This window comes from Dendropsophus ebraccatus, chromosome 5, assembly GCF_027789765.1.
Source record: "Dendropsophus ebraccatus isolate aDenEbr1 chromosome 5, aDenEbr1.pat, whole genome shotgun sequence".
Taxonomy (NCBI): Eukaryota; Metazoa; Chordata; class Amphibia; order Anura; family Hylidae; genus Dendropsophus; species Dendropsophus ebraccatus.
Window position 1 is genome coordinate 129,171,421 of NC_091458.1, and position 17,635 is coordinate 129,189,055.

General features: G+C 43.1%; 1 protein-coding gene across 3 annotated transcripts in view; it reads right to left on the bottom strand.

Moving 5' to 3' along the window:
• The window catches only part of BEND2 (BEN domain containing 2), a 37,616-nt gene that overhangs the window by 323 nt on the left and 19,658 nt on the right, over window positions 1-17,635 (bottom strand). For all 3 annotated transcript variants that reach the window (XM_069972506.1, XM_069972505.1, XM_069972504.1), the window contains exons 4-11: window positions 13,622-13,696; window positions 11,099-11,200; window positions 8,991-9,492; window positions 4,477-4,677; window positions 3,790-3,911; window positions 1,993-2,221; window positions 1,531-1,734; window positions 1-469 (exon numbers count right to left, since the gene is read on the bottom strand). The exon at window positions 1-469 is cut by the window's left edge and continues 323 nt beyond it. In XM_069972506.1, the coding sequence (XP_069828607.1) occupies window positions 312-469; window positions 1,531-1,734; window positions 1,993-2,221; window positions 3,790-3,911; window positions 4,477-4,677; window positions 8,991-9,492; window positions 11,099-11,200; window positions 13,622-13,696 (1,593 nt within the window). In that variant the 3' untranslated portion in view covers window positions 1-311. The remainder of the gene's footprint in view (window positions 470-1,530; window positions 1,735-1,992; window positions 2,222-3,789; window positions 3,912-4,476; window positions 4,678-8,990; window positions 9,493-11,098; window positions 11,201-13,621; window positions 13,697-17,635) is intronic.

A 17,635-nucleotide genomic window follows, 5' to 3' on the forward strand; every position in this document is an offset into this window, starting at 1 on the left:
CCCATACCTCAAGAATTTTAAAAAGATATCTAGCTACAAAAAGTGGTTATGAATAGGTGAAGCGATGGTGTCCACTAAACCAAACACAAAATATTACAGTATAACATAATGCCTAACCTTATAACCCCGATAACTATCACAAAATCTCTGTATTTTTGTATTGGGCTGTATTTAAAAGTAGTCAGTAAAAACGTGTCAGTAGAAAAAAAAATTTCAGTAGACAAAGGCACATCTGGGCACCCACCAGAAATTTATGGACAGGAAACAAATCATGGTGGACAGCGCTAACATTACATGGCTACTCCAGGCTGTCAACGCGTCTGATTCATCTTTATACGAGAATGCATGGTTGCCTTTTTTTGATCATGACGCAGGCTTCGGATGGTACTATTTATCGCGGCCACGCATGCTTTCCAATCTTGACCATTTTCCTTCAGATCAAACACAGGGTAATTCTGCTGTAGAAAGTCTAAAGAAATTAAAAAAAAAAAAAAGTGAGTACTATTCTGCAAGGTATGCTACTTGTATTACTGTACAGCTCCAGCTCTTACCTCCGATGCAAAGTGAAAAGCTTGCTATGAAACCTTTTCTTCCTGCTTCTCCCTTCAGCCCCATGATTACGCTTTCATGAGATCTCCAGTTATTAAATTAAAGGGGTCTTCCAGGCATAAGAATTGTTCTTCAAATGGAGTGGAGGCATTTTAAAAAATTAAAAAGGGCTGCATACTAACCTGCCCCAATCCCCTTGCAGGTTTCATTCAAACATCTCTCAGTGACTGAATAAGTGTGAACTTCCTGCACAAATGATATGTTATCAGTATTAGGAGACGTCAGAACGCTGTGAGGGGAATGGGCTGAGGGACTATTGCTTTTTTTTAAAAATTTAAAGTGCCACCACTCCATATTTTTATGTCCAGAGATGCCCTATAATTTCCTTTGCCCTGTCACTTCCATCCCCAGGTATGAGCTTGAAATTCTCTACCACATCCTACTGCCAAGTGGCAACTATAGGGCTGGGCTCAAGTTTCTAAGTGAACAAGTTCTTTTCAATAAGAATCTCTAGCTTTTACCCTTTCAGGACTAAGCTAAAATAAGCAGCAAATTATTACTTATCCTTGTGCCATGTAGTGCTGCTCCCGGGGTGCCAATGACAGCCGCCGGTGTCCTGCAGCTCTTTGAGCTGCAACAATACGGTCTGGCTGAGTGATTGCCCCAGTCACTGACTTGCTGAACGAGCAATCGCTCAGCTGGGCTGTGACGTTGCAGTTGAAAGAGCAGTGTCCGTCAACGGTATTGTGTATTTTTTTCTTTTATGGATAAACATCAAATCTGATATGTCCCAGGATGAAGAGCATTCTTTGTGCAAACCCCAATTCAGCAATGAATGATGGGACTTTTAATCCATAAAACTTGTTATGATTAATTAATTCGATATAAAATTTCTCTATATAAAATTCTATACAGAAACTGTAAACTGGTGTTCAAAACTAAATATATAGAAGTTTTTGGAAAGCCTAGGCAATAGCATACCTCTTAAAGCAGCAATCCTGTTGGAGTCTAATGGAAGAACACCACGCTCTATGTTTCCATACACATTACTCTTTACAAGAACTTCCTCCGAAAAGAGATGCCTTATCAAATACCTAGCAGAGAGTTCTGGGCGAGACTTTCCTTTGCCAATATATATAACCGAGAATGGTAACTGCACATCTCTCCAGGGTTCACCAAAACTTTCTATAGAAAGGGGAAAAAAATAAAATTTTGGTTACGGAGAAATGCAGTAAGGTCTGCAGTAACTTCTCTCCCAGTTTCCCAGGACTGGATCCATCTTTTCCCAGCACCTGGGGAGGTGTGGCATGGAGCTGAGCAGACTTCAAAGCCCGGGTAAACGGAATTCAGATAGGGACAAAGCACTTCACTTCTACTGTAGATTCGCTCATCTCTAGTTCAGACATCCAACACACTAAAACACAGTCTAGCCAGAGGCATTACCTATAGGGTCTGAGGCTTTCTGTTTGGAAGACATTCCAGTTTTCTGAGGTTTAGATGCCTTGTTATCCGTTTGTTTGTTTACAGGATTAACAGGTTGAGTGTTGGTTTGTTTGACATCCTGGACGTCATCTGGAACTTCCACCTCGTTGTCCTCGTCCATCGGATCATCAGAATCCAGGCAAATTGAATCATTGGGAACTTGAGAAACAGCTTTAGGATAGACATTGCCCTTCAGGAAAACAGAAATAGTTACTGTTAGGTCATTTTACTTTCCTTTCACCTAAACTAGGACTCTCAACATCAGATAATGACACCAGTCAGCCATGACAATAAAACCAGCTGCTTAAAGGGAACCTGTCACCCCCCATGCCAGGGTGACAGGCTCCCGACCCCCCGTTAGAGCCCCCTATACTCACGTGACCCCACCGGGTCCCGCTTCTAGAGATGATCGGGTCACGGAGATCTCAGCCGCTGCAGCCCGGCGCGCGCTTCTCAGAGGAGTCCAACGCTTTTAGAGAATGACGGAGCGCTGGACTCTCCTGTCATTCTCTATGAGTGTTGGACTCATTTGAGGAGGCCGCGCGCCGGGCTTCGGGCGCCGATATCTCCGTGACCCGACCATCTCCAGAAGCGAGACCACGTGAGTATAGGGGGCTCTAACGGGGGGTCAGGAGCCTGTCACCCCGTCACCAGGGGTGACAGGTCCTCTTTAATATTGGGTAGGTATCTAATCAGCTGTTAAAGGGCTTGCTAAGAGTGAAGTGATTGATAGCCAATGCACAGCACAGTCCATTAATAGTTGATCGGCGGGATGCGGACACCCAGCTTCCCCGCAGATCAGTGAGAATGGAGCCAGAAGCAGTTGGCTCTGTTCCCTGTGTAGCAGCAGCCTCAGCCCCTAATAACTTCAATCAGCTATTCGGCAGGGGAGCCAGTTGTCAGCGGCCCACTCATCAACTATTCATAGCCTGTTCTGTGGATCAGCTTTAAATTGTTTTTATCCTCGAAAATCTCTTTAAGACATAGGTGTCCTGTGATATCTGGCATCAATATGTTAGCAGATGATCTTTTAAAGGGTCCCCAACATTTCATGTCCTCAACATGTTCTGTGCCCGACAATGATGAATTTTAAAGGCCACATGATTGATGGAACCTTGTAAGGGCTCCGCAAATGAGCGCTGATCACCAAGATCGCTGCCTGTTATCTGCAGCCTATCACTCCATTTAAAAGGGTCTTTATTTGTCCATTGGATATTTTATGACTCTATTATCTCTTTATGGCAGAGGTGGGGAAACTTCAGTCTGCAAGACCTCCAAATGAGGCCCGCCACGCTCTCCTGTGTTTGTCATTGCCATGCACTCTGTAACTGAGTGCGGCGCCTGCCAGCTCCTGTAACCCAGGGTGGCGCAAGTCTTTTTTCTCTGTCGGGATGTGTACGACGAAGTCGTTTCATCACGCTACCTGCTGCGGTAACTGCAGCTACCAGGGCACCACTGAGGATTGGGGGGGGGGGTCACTACAGCTACCAGGCATTGGGGGGGGGGGGGGGGGGGGTCACTACAGCGACCAGGGCACCGCTGGGGATTGGGGGACTGGAGGTACCATTATTATACACTTCCCTGTCAGCTAAACTTTTTTTTATAACTCTTATACGTCATTCCTTGTATTATATTGCTTCGGCAGTAAACCATAAAATAATGGAAGCAAAAACAGAAATAAGGCTGACTGGAAAGGTAGGTATGATGATGAAACAGGTATTACACCCAGTAGAATAAGTAAAATGAAGGAACACTTACCAGACTTTTCTTTGTTTCCAAATGTAAGCATCTGATCATTGCATTAACATTTGTGGTACAGGTCTTCCAGTCTTTTCCATATTCTCCAAGATCACATTCAGGAAAGACAGATGCTAGAAATTCTATAAAACAAAGCCAGGAGTGGTTAAAGCGTTTCATTTGCTGATTCCACCTTCTCTTCCCCTTACAGTCGGGGTTCCTCAGGGATCAGTCCTGGGGCCTCTCCTTTTCTTACTTTACAGTCTACCCATTGGACAAATCATCAGCAAGTATATATATACACACCTGTCCATGCTCCCTAATGCTTTCTCTGAAGTGACAGGCCGCTCAGCCAAACACTGGCCAAGATGGAACCATCGTGAACAGTGATTGGCTGAGCAGCCTGTCACTTCTAAGAACGGCTATAAAGTTCTCCCGGTGGCTGCAGGCAGTAGCCAGGAAGACACCAGGGAGGGTGGAGAGGTATGTGTGTATTTTATTATATATTAAGCTGTGCAAAAGGCGCAGTAAACAAGCGACGATTTAGCAGATCGGTGCTCATTTACTTTACTCATCGGGCAGTTTAGCCATGACATAAAAAACATTTTTCAACTGGTTATTACCAATCTGGAATCTAAACAGGCTGTCACTAGTATCTACCATTGTGCTATCCTGTTAAATCAGTAATAAATGACTGGTCTCCATTACCTCTTATTGCTGCAACCTTGTGGGCATCAAGGGCCATCAATCCTTGCACACTTTTTCCAGTAGCGCTGCTCAACAATTCCTCTTTAGTGAACAAGGCGCGAACCAAGTAACGGGCCGCATACTTTGGCTGTGACTTCTGCCGCGCTTTCATCAAGAAGCTGCCTGGGACTTTAATATTTCTACTTGGATCTCCAAGAAATTCTGATAATAAAAGCAATTGAAATACATTCAGGAAGTATTATACAGTAAGCACATAAGCCAATATATTAAGATAAAATAACACCATATTTACAGTTTTAAAAGGCCTTCTGTACAAAAGGTCCTTACAAGTAATTACTAGAGATGAGCGGTTTTGAGGTGGTTTAGGAGCTTAAAGTGTCCCTGTTGTATTTTTTTTCCCCAGAAATCAATAGTACAGGTGATTTTAAGAAACTTTGTAATTGGGTTTATTAGGCAAATATGCCATTATCTGCATTCAGAAAGACTTTCCACACATCCCTCCCCTCCCTCCTCTCTCTTATTTACTGCTCATTATCAGGAAATCTTTACTCTTTTACATCAGACGAGCCCTGTGTAACCTATGGAAGGGGGGGGGGGATCAGTCGCCAGCAGAGAACAAAGGATTACACAGTGGGACCTGTGTGAAAGACGGTATTCCGAGGTCAGTGCTGACTGCAGAGGAGAGTGATGTAGCTGTAAATTAACTCTTTGTTGTCCTGTTTTGGTGCCTTATCTCCCTCAACCCCACCCCTCCCCGCTCCATAAGAGAACCATGAAGAAAGGGGGGAGAGCTTCAAACTGCTTTTTCATGATGAAAATGCATTTTTCAGCTAATAAACCTAATTACAAAGTTTCTTACAATCACCTGTACTATTGATTTCTGCAAAAAAAATAAAAAAATGACAGTGACACTTTAAGACATCTTTAACCCCTTAAGGTAAAAGCCAATTTTCGTTTTTGCACTTTTGCTTTTTCCATTTTAAGTTTAAAAGTCCATAGCGCTTGCATTTTGTCACAGAGAGACCCAAATGAGCGCTTATTTTTTGCGAAACCAAATTGAAAAAAAAAAAGGAATGTTTCGATTTCGGGGAGTTTTGCATTGACGCCGTTCGCCCTATGCTAAAACTGACTCGTCATGCATGTTCCTCAAGTCGTTACGATTAAAACGATATATAACATGTATAACTTTTATATTATGTGATGGCTTTTAAAAAATTCACATTTTTTGTATATATTACTGTGTTTACCGGACTGGTGGTGTCCGGAGGTGTGGAGGGTGCACATAAGCATTTCAAAGTGCGTAATTATTCTGTTGAACTTTAAAAAAATTCAAACCATTGTTAACAAATATATGTTCCTTAAAACCGCTCCATTCCCAGGCTTATAACGCTTTTATTCTTGGGTCTATGGGGCTGTGTCAGGTGTCATTTTTTGCGCCATGATGTTTACTTTCTATCGGTACCTTGATTGTGCATATACGACTTTTTGATCACTTATTACATTTTTTCTGGATTTGATGCAACCAAAAATGCGCAATTTTGCACTTTGGACTTTTTTTGCGCTGACGCCGTTTACCGTGCGAGATCAGGAATGTGATTAATTAATAGCTTGGTCAATTACGTGTGCGGCGATTACAAACCTGTTTATTTGTTTATTTATGTATTTATATTTATAAAATAGGAAAAGGGGGGTGATTTAAACTTTTAATAGGGGAGGGGATTTTTTTTATTATAAAAAAAACAAAAACATTTTTACTTTTTTTTTTTTTACTGTAACTGATAGTCCCCCTGGGGGACTTGCATATACACAGCAATGATCTCTCATAGAGATCAATGCTGTGTATATACACAGCAAAGATCCATTAGATCTGTGATAGATTGCTGTGGCATGCTGCAGGCCACAGCAATCTATCGCGGAGCCGGGATCAGCGTGATTGCGACGCTGAGTCCCGGCCCGGCCAGAAGAACGGATCTCCCACCAGTGATCACATCGCAGGGGGGGGCGGGGGGGGGCGGATCTGTCCCACTAGACACCAGGGATGTGAAGTGTAAAGCACTTCAATGCAGCTGTTATGTTTGACAGCTGCATTGAAGTGCTTAATTAGCCGGCGCGGCAACGGGACCCATGCCGGCTAATAGAGTTGCTCCCCGGCTGCAGATTGCAGCTGGGTGCGGCGCGTTTAGAGCGGGGTCCCGCTCTAAACTCCCCCAGTGTCACCATGACGTACCAGATACGTCATGGGACGCTAAGGGGTTAAAAGGACATTAAACCTAGAAATGAACGCTAAAATTTTAAAAGAAAAACTTCCCAATGTCTGCCAGTTAGTAGCATTTTTTATAGCCTGATCTAGGACTGTAAGAAGGGGATAATGATACTCTGGGACATATGTAGAATAATTATTTCATTGCTCAGTTTGCAGCACAAGACAGAATAAGAGTGTGCAGCATGATGTGATTACCAGTGACTGAAGAAGTTGGATGCAGCCTCAATGCTGCCTGGAAAACATAGATACAGCCACCAGTAATCAAAGTCACACACCTGGGTGTGGACGGACCCGAGCTTGCTTGACATTCACTCATCTCTAGTAATGATGTTAACCATGCAAACAAAATATCAGGTGACTGCGTCTGCCAATAGGCCATGGTAATGAGTTACTATATATCCATTTTTTACATCATTATTAAAAGGAACCTGTCATCCCTTTCATGGTGCCTAAACCACAAGTCGCACCGAGAACTGCCCCAATGAGTTGTGGTTCAGACTTCAGACAGCATGAAAATTATGAAAAAGTTTCCTGTCAATGATTAAAAAAAAAAAAAAAGCACCAAGAAACAAAAAGAAGATCATACCAAAAGCCCTAGCCCAGGGGTGCACAACTTTTTTTTTTGGTCGGACATATATTGTTCTATTGCAAGTAACCATAATAACACTTTTAAGCCAACAGCCATAAATGTTTCTTTTTTATATTTAACTTGCATTTTTTTGCAATTGAACAACAGGCTAGCAGTGGGAGGAGAAAGGGTGTTAAAGCTCTTTGGAGAGGGCAGAGGTGCACAGATTGGTAGGGGATCTGTGTAGGGCCAGCAGAACTGTAGCTGGTAATGGGTGGTGGTGGGGGGAATGCATGGACTTGCAGGATGTTTGTAGGGTGGATGAGAAAACCATAAGGCGACAGGCATTCTGTGGGGTGGAGGGACAGGAGGTGTTGAGGGGGCTCCTTATGGAAAGGCACATAGGGGATATTAAAGTGAGAGAGCTCTGTGAAGGGATGTGGTAGGTGAACATAAGTAGACAGGGGCTTTGTGGGGGAGGGAGAGAGGGGGGGATTTGTAATTTTTTTTTTCTCTCTATTTGAGCCTGTTTTTCCATTGTATTTATTTTGGTAGCATGTGTGCCATTTTTTTTTTCATTATGCACCATTGCAGTTTTCAAGCTTGTGCAGTGCATTCATTATTTGAGCAAAAATGGTTTTGCAACCTTCCCCACTTCCTGCTAAGGTAAAATTCATGTTTGAACAAACAAAACAATTGCAATTATTAGACTAAATGATACATTCTCTCCAAAGTGGCAGAAGGACCAAAACTGGACCCTAAAAAGCACTGAGCTGAGCTTCACACTGTCCTGGGTGACCTCTGGTGATGGCCCCTCATTTTCAGGAAGGAGCTAAAGATTGGGCAAAGCCTGGCAGCTCTGTCTTGTCTTTCTTCACAGGCTCCCTCTAATCCTTATAAGCTCGAGGTTCACTCATCTCTAGACCAGACCTCTGCCTCTGATAAGATTCCGTGTAACATTCTATTAAATGCTTTTGAGGCTTTTATATTTATGTACTAAATAATAAGCACAAAAAGCCATAACTGCCAAAGAAATGGCATATGGAGGGAAGTGTCAAAGACAAGCATATCAATATGCTAGTTTAAAGTGTCACCCATGCTCTCTTTGTGCCATATAGCACCCCTGCCTGCCCAGGGGCATGTAGTTTGAGCAAAATCATTTGACTTTATGGCAGTTCTGCATCTGGTAAATCTCTGACAAAATGTCACAGATGCACAGACAGGATGTAAGGCAATGTACTAATGCCAGGGGGTTGAGGGCACATCAGGTGCTATATGTACGCAGGTATACTCACCTAGCACATTTACTTACGGGGAGAATAGCTGCGTATAAAAAAGGGAACCTAACACTTTTTTTCTGTTTAATGCATACAGGAATAGAAGGTACAGTAGAGACCCTATGTACCTCTATGGCACCCTGTGTGCGTCAGCCCCAATACGTCTGCTAAAGGAATAAGGGGGCCTTGGCTTCAATAATCTTGGCCAGGTTTTCAACTTTTTTTCCACCTATAAAAATGAATGAGATCATGATGGAAGAAGTTAGACAAGGTACTGAACTGTTAAGGCTAAAGCGGAGTTTGGATAAAACAGCAGGTACAGATTAGAAATAATGATCTTAGATACTACCATAACAGTCATTTAGTATTGATGTTGGGGTGGGGGGTTTCCATACACATAACTCACCATATATTGGAATCATCTGAACTGAAGAGGATGGTAGTTCTTCACTGATAATATTTTTTTGCACAGACATGCACGGCACTAACACTGGCTCAATCTCTGCCATTGCCTTTTTTTGACCCACTGATGAAGTTGCGTGAGGTGCAGTGATGACTGGGGGAGAAGAACAAGTACTTTCCGGCAAGGTTTCGATTCTTAATTCTCTGTTATCTTCGTCTGATACTGTAATGAGTGACTGTAAAGAATGGGTAGATACAATGGTGGGCAGTGGTGGACTTGATCTGTGCAGACTCTGTTCTACTGAAAGCGATATTGGAACAGATTCAAATTTTAGGCTGCTCTGATGGTGAAGCTCTATCTCTTCTTTAGGCTTTCGTGGATGGCTTAGAGGGTTTCTTGGCGGCTGAAGCATCAGTGAGCCTGGTATTCTTTGGTTTAGTTTCCGTAACCTTGTATGACCCTGGGGTAGAGGCTGGGTAGCTCTAGGTTGAAAGTTAACTGGCCTCTGGACAGACAAACAAAAATTTTTAATAATGTTAAAAATGTTTATTAAAAGGATATGTTCACTTTTGCAACCATTTTTTTTCTTCGCCTCGCTGCATTAAAATGAACCAATTTACAAATAATCTCAACCATTCTAAAAATTTTCAGTAAACAGCTCCTGAGCAGAACTTACTGTATGTGTCTTTGTAAGAAACAATGGCTTACTGCTCGCCTATATGTGGAGACTGGAATGTGGTTAGAGCAGGTAGTATAGGAAATCACAGCTTGCACAGCAATGCCAGGGACAGAGCGACAAAGGGAAAACACACAGAGCATTAAATGCCCCCGCAGCTCGGATCTTTCAGGTTCATGGCAAAGAAAGTAGGTCTTAAAGGGGTAGTGCGACGCTAAGAAATTATTTACAGAATAACACACATTACAAAGTTATACAACTTTGTAATGTATGTTATGTCTGTGAATCGCCCCCTTCCCCGTGTTCCCCCACCCCCACACGTGTACCCGGAAGTGTTGGTGCATTATACGTTACCAGATCCGTGTCGCGCCCGTCCGCCCTCTTGTGCCGCAACGTCATCTTCGGCCGGCCGAAGCTCTCCGATCTTCCCGAGTGCCGCCCGCCCCCTGCCGCGTCATCAGATGCTCAGCCGCGATTGGCTGAGCATAACTGTGCTCGTTGCAGCACAAGATGGCGGACGGGCGCGACACGGATCAGGTAATGTATAATGCACCAACACTTCCGGGTACACGTGCGGGGGTGGGGGGACACAGGGAAGGGGGCGATTCACAGACATAACATACATTACAAAGTTGTATAACTTTGTAATGTGTGTTATTCTGTGAATAATTTCTTAGCGCCGCACTACCCCTTTAAAGGAGAAGTCTGGCGAAATTTATTAAAGTATTGTATTGCCCCCAAAAAGTTATACAAATCCCCAATATACACTTATTACGGAAAATGCTTATAAAGTGCTTTTTTCCCTGCACTTACTACTGCATCAAGGCTTCACTTCCTGGATAACATGGTGATGTCACGACCGACTCCCAGAGCTGTGCGGGCTGTGGCTGCTGGAGAGGATGATGGCAGACGATGGCTCAGTGTCTATCCAGTGCTCAGTGTCCCTCAGAGTCCCCCTGCCATCATCCTCTCCAGCAGCCACAGCCCGCACAGCTCTGGGAGTCGGGTCGTGACATCACCATTTTATCCAGGAAGTGAAGCCTTAATACTAAGAAATGGTGAAACATGATAGAATAGTGCAACTTGAACCTCTCCAGGCACACAGGTACTAATGTACTAAAAGACCGCCATACAACCTGCAGCACTAGAAAAACTGCTACTACAGGTTAGACCATTCCACATATATCTGGTCGTTGTGTAATACTAATGTTTCCTATGGTAACAGTTTTGTTTTCAAGTGGCATGTAACACAAAGTGATATATGTGAACCCCACCACTGGAAGGCATAAGAAGCTATTACCCCATTATCAATTATCAATATTTTTGTCAACAGGATTGCTACTGTGTGGCTGTGTCTTTACCATGCAGATGGTTAGAGTATATAATCTAAAAGCAATTTAGGAAAAATCTTGAGGAAAAGCTGCATGTGACTCACAGGCTTGAAATGTGGCTTCATTCGGGCATGGTGAATCTCAGATACTTTCCTCTGGAGCATATCCATCTTCTTATCCAGTTTGAGGACCATTTCATACATTGCCTAAAATGTTGCAATAATGTAATCAGTTGCCATTATGGTAGCTAATACTTTGTTTAAATGGCATTTTCGGGCAATAAACACTTTCTTACCCCCCTTTGCTTCCCCGATCCTGACTGCACTCCAGATCTGGCAGCTTCTGATGACATCCTGAGCGGGGAAGCGGAACATGATCAGAAGCTGCCACAACAGGAACTCAGCTGGGACCGCTGGATCAGCTGTGCCTGAAAAACCCCTTTAATACTTTACGCTTTTATATGACAAGACGACTAGTACAGGGAACACAGATACACATAAAATCTGAAAGAATTTAAATGGATCAAAGTGGTGCCTTGGATTACGAGCATAATTCGTTCTGGGACCGTGCTTGTAATCCAAATACACTCTTAAACCAAAGCAAAATTTCCCATAAGAAATCAATGATATGCAGACAATTGCTTCCACACCCCCAAAATAATGACTTTATTGCAAACATGTAGAACAGATAAAACAATGAGAAACAGCTGAATATGTTATATTATCAGTTACTGTACAGTATAGCGATCAGCATGTGGATTATATTGTATAGTAACTGCATAAATCTGAAAAAAAAACAGCAGCAGTTTGTAGATACAGGATGGAACTGCAGATCCCCATAATGCAGTAGTGTAGTACAACAGGCTAGAATAGAGAAGCAGGGCTGCTGTCAGAGGCCTGTGTGGTAACATGACAGCAATGGGGAAGGGGTGTGTGTTCAGCATGGACCAATCAGGAAGTGAGAATCACAAAGCTGTGCAGAAGGACAGCGACAGAATTTTTTATATACAGCAGTGTGTTTAGTTGAGTGTAAGTGCAGGCACATTATAGCAGCAGTGTGTATAGCTGAGTGTAAGTGCAGGCACGTTATAGCAGCAGAGTGTATAGCTGAGTGTAAGTGCAGGCACATTATAGCAGCAGAGTGTGTAGCTGAGTGTAAGTGCAGACACATTATAGCAGGAATGGAGAGGATGGGAAACACAAGGGATGACAGAGATTGCAGGAAGCATGAAGGAATGAGCAGAGCATATGTGGGCACATTATAGAAGCACTCTCTGTCCGGGGAGCTATAAATCCTGTCCCCTGATGCAAGCCCCAGCCTGAAGTAGATCTGCTATGGAAGGTAAGGGAGACTTCCTGGGCCAAAGTACAGTGCTGTAGACCTGCTATGCAGACCATACCCCTCCCCCACAGTACAGGGAGCTCTTAAAGCGACTCTGTACCGACAAACTTTCCCCCCAAACCACTTGTACCTTTGGATACCTGCTTTTAATCCAAGATCTGTCCTGGGGTCCGTTCTGCAGGGGATGCAGTTATTGTCCTAAAAACAACTTTTAATCCTACAGCGCTGTGTCTAACGACCGGGGCTTACATTTACATATACATTAGGCTGGCACACCCTCTCCGTCCTTCCTCCCCACCCTCCTCATTATTAGGAATGCTCCAGGAACATTTACTGCCGTTTGAGCTTTGCACAGGTGTATTAATGATCCAGCCCATGTGCCGGGCTGCCACAGGTGGGGAATAGGAAGCAATCTGCCTGGAGTATTCCTAATGATGAGGAGGGTGGGGAGGAAGGACAGAGAGGTTGTGCCAGCCTAATGCATATACAAATGTAAGCCCCGGCCGTTAGACAAAGCGCTGCCAGAATAAAAGTTATTTTTATGACAATAACTGCATCCCCTGCTGAACGGACCCAAGGACAGATCTTGGATTTAAAGCAGCTATCTGAAGGTACAAGTGGTTTCGGGGAAGGGGGGGGGGGGCAGATTGTGGGTACGGAGTCGCTTTAAACCAAAGCAGTGCCCCTAAACAAAGTTAAAATTTTGAAAAACTGTTAGCTCTGCTTGCACAACACTCTTAATTCAAGTTACTCTTAAACTAGGGTACCACTGTATTTTCCTAATGATAACCCCTTTCTAAACAAGAGCCTGGACAGCAACCAGTTAATAGCTATAGGTCTGCCTTTTTAACCCCCTCTCTTTATTGATCAGCTGTATTATTAGTAGCATTTATGTATTGAGAGCATATGTGATGACTATACATGAGAGTTTGGGCTCATATAGAGAGTATGTGTACCATAGACTAGTTTTATATTCAGTTGTTTTTATGCATATGGTGGCATTATATGGGCACTGGGTGGGAATTTTCTGTACAGCAGAGGTTACCCTGATTTAATTGATAATTATTAAAAGATAATTGATCTAGAAGGGAATTTTCTAGTTACACAGCTGCTTTAAAATGATCAGAAGACTTGTATAACAGCTGTGTGGTTATGTACTGTATGATAGCACAGACACAAGAACTTCTAGTTTCAACTGGGAGATGAAGAGGTAAAAACAGTGAAAGGGAGAGAGTTACTGTATAGTATAAGCTCAGTATTTATGTGTACAGGCTTATCTTCTTTACCTGGCAATAGCTGAGAACTTCTGTGAGCGTAGGTAGCTGTTCTCCAGAGTAAGAGACATCAGAGATGATGCTTGCCTGATGATGAAAGATATTACATATCAACACATGGCAAATGATTTGCACTTTTAGTACATCAAAAAACGTCACTGGTTTTATAATGATGCAACCCTGTTCACACACAGTCTTTTGTCAACCAAAACCATGAGTGGCTTGAAAACACAGAAGCTGTGCAAATCTTTCCATTATAATTTTGCCCTGTCAGACCTACTCCTGGTTTTGGTTGAAAAAAGACTGACGGAAATACTATGTGTGAACATAGCCAATGATAGAAAATGTTTTTGTATTTATTAATGAGATGAAATTCCAGGTATAAACATTACTTTTGTCATCAAAGTACACTAAAAGACACACAAAAAAAAGAAATAATAATAATAATAATAATAATAATAATAATAATAATAATAATAATAATTAAAATAATAATAATAAGCGCCGACACGAGTGAGGGGGCACAGTCAGGGGGTGGGGCCACACGGTGTGGGTGACAGGGGTGGCTGCTGTTAGAAAGGGAGACAGTGACAGCTGCACTGATCACTGTCTCCCTCTCTTACAGAAGCCATCCCCTGTCAGTGTCCTTCATCACTTCAGATTGGCTGGGTTAGAAGCACTAACCCAGCCCATTGAAGAGATGCAGGACACATGATGCCGTCTCGGAGAGTCGGGGCCAGGAGCAGGGAGCGTGCCGGAGTGGACTGAGAGCTGATGATTCTATGCAATCCGTGGGGCTGGGGGCACCTAGATAACAGCAAAACTGTGCAGAATCCGTTATAACTTTGTATTGGAAAGATGGAAAGCTACGGGTGGGCAACGTATTAATGCAAAAATTATTTTGGGGGGAATACCCCTTTAAGATATAACATTGTTTCCACACGATGAACAGGGTCAACAGAAAGAAAAAAAAAAACAGGATTGCTGATTTTTCTTTTAATTATATGTCAGAAAAAAATTAAAAAGCGATCAAAATTTTTATGTTACACCAATATGATATTACTAAAAACTAAAGATCATGGCACAAAAAATGACACCCCAACCAGCCCTGTAGGTGGAAAAATAAAAGCGCTATGGCTTTTAGAAGGCGAGGAGGAACATTGTATTAATTTGACCCAGACATCAATGGGCTCTGTCTTGAAGGGGTTAAAAGGTCATAGCACTTACATTTTTATGCCTACAGACCCACATGAGCCCTTATAATTTTTAGCAAGCCAATTTTACTTTGCAATGACAGACTTAATTTTTCCGTTTACCATAAAAATAGTTTCTGACATGTATGATTACAATGGTAGGCAACGTATATATGTGTATATGCGACTTTTTGATAACTTTTTATTCCAATTTTTCCAAATTTGAAGTGACCAAAAATGCGCAATTTTGCACTTTGGCAATTTTGGGGGGATTACGCAGTTTACTGTGCGAGATCAGGAATGCAGTTATTTAATAGTTTGGGCGATGACGCACACAATGATACCAAATACGTTTATTAACCCTTTAAGGATGGGGCCCATTTTCGTTTTTTCCTCCTTGTGCCATAGCACTTGCATTTTTCCACCTAGAAACCCACATGAGCCCTTATTTTTTGCGTCACTAATTGTACTTTGCAATGACAGGCTGAATTTTTGCATTTGGTACACTACGAAACCAGAAAAAAATTCAATGTGTGGTGAAATTGAAAAAAAAAAAACATTTCTTTTATTTGGGGAAACTGTGTTTTTACGCCATTCGCCCTGGGGTAAAACTGACTTGTTATGCATGTTCCTCAAGTCGTTACGATTAAAACTATATATAACATGTATAACTTATATTGTATCTGGTGGCCTATAAAAAAATTCAACCCATTGTTAACAAATATATGTTCCTTAAAATCGCTCCATTCCCAGGCTTATAGCGCTTTTATTCTTGGGTCTATGGGGCTGTGTCAGGTGTAATTTTTTGCGCCATGATGTGTTCTTTCTATCGGTACCTTGATTGCGCATATAAGACTTTTTGATCGCTTTTTATAAAATTTTTTCTGGAATTGATGCGACCAAAAATGTGCAATTCTGCACTTTGGAATTTTTTGGCGCTGACGCTGTTTACTGTGCGAGATCAGGAATGTGATTAATTAATAGTTCGGGCGATTACGCACGCGGCGATACCAAACATGTATTTATTTATTTGTTTACTTTTATTTAAAACCTGGGAAAAGGGGGGTGATTTATTTAGACTTTTATTAGGGGAGGGGGCTTTTTACTATAAACACTGTTTTTTGTTTTACACATATATTAGAAACCCCCTAGGGGACTTCTAGTATATATACTTTGATCTCTCATTGAGATCTTTGCTGTATAGATATACAGCAAAGATCAATGAGATAGGCACTCGTTTGCTTTAGGCTGCTGCAGCCGGAAACAAACGAGTGCCGAGCTGAGGACGGAGCCATCTTGGATGAGTCCCCGGCCGGCATCAGACAGGGAGATCGCTCCTCCGGGACAACGTCCCGGAGGAGCGATCTCCCCCACTAGACCCCAGGGAAAGGTTGCCTCTGATTAGCTAATTAGCGGCGGTCCCTGGCTACGCGCGGCCCCGCTTTGAAGTGCTAATGAGGACATATGACGTACGGGTACGTCATATGTCCTTAAGAGGTTAAAGCGTAACTGTCATTATTTTTTATTGCAGAAATCAGTAGTATAAGCGCTTTTAAGAAACTCTGTAATAGGTTTTATCACCAAAAAAAGCCTCCTTCTGTACTCAAGACGCAACCTCCCAGCCTCCCCGACTTCTTATCTGTGCATTATCAGGCAAACACGTCTTCATTACAGAGAAGCCAGTGAAGACGGGCTCTGCTCTCTCCATTCTATCCTTATGGAGGGGGGAGGGGCTGGGGGAGATGAGGGAGCAGGAAGAGGTGACATGAAGGTCAGCTGTTTGTAGACTCTCTGGGCACTTAAAACGCAGGATTCTGGGGTCAGAAAGGTCAGTGCTTATCTATGAACTTACTGAGAGAAGATTGCAGGGTGTTGTGCTGTGCAAGACTGCTCCGTGCTCAGTCACTCCTAACAGCCCCTCCCCTCTCCATAGCCACATAATGGAGACAGAAATCCTGCTTCATCTGATGTGAGGGGGGAGGCTGGGAGATTGCTTTTTCAGTCCAGAAGGAAACTCTTTTGGTTTATAAAACCTATTACAGTTTCTTAAAATCGCTTGTACTGTTGATATTTATGTTTTCAAAAAAATGACCCTGAAATGACAGTTACGCTTTAAGGGTACAAACCCACACACCGTATACGCAGCAAATACGCAACAAAAACGCAGCAAATACGCAGCAAATACGCAGCAGTTTGATGGTGAAGATTTAATGCCGAGTTCAGTTATTTAGATCTAATCTGCTGCGTTTTTGTTGCGTTTTTGCTGCGTATCGCAGCAGTAAATACGCTGTGTGGGTTTATACCCTAAAGGGGTGCTCCAGCGTGGGGGCACTATTATTCAGGGACCGGGGAGGAGGTGGCTGAAATAAAAGACATCCACTTACCTCACCGGTTTCAATGGCGGGTCCCGCATCACGGTGCTCCGGTGCCCGGCCGCTTCCTGGTGTCTGACGCCGCCCGAGACGCTGCGACTCAGGGCCGCTCAGCCACTCAGTGAAGGAGGCGGGATCCGTTTGAAGTCCGCTCGGAGTGGCTGAGCGGCCCTGAGACGTGGCGTCTCGGGCGGCATCAGACACCAGGAAGCGGCCGGGAAACGAAGCGCCGTGATGCGGGACCCACCGCTGGAACCGGAGAGGTAAGTGGACGTCTTTTATTTCAGCCACCTCCTCCCCGGTCCCCCCAAAAAAGTGCCCCCACGCTGGAGCACCCATTTAATTTAATTATATTTATTAGATGGGGGTAAATAATACTTTTATTATGGGATGGGATTTTTGTATTAATGGAAAAAACTTTTTTTTTTTTTTTTTTTTTTTAACAGTAACTTGAAATCCCC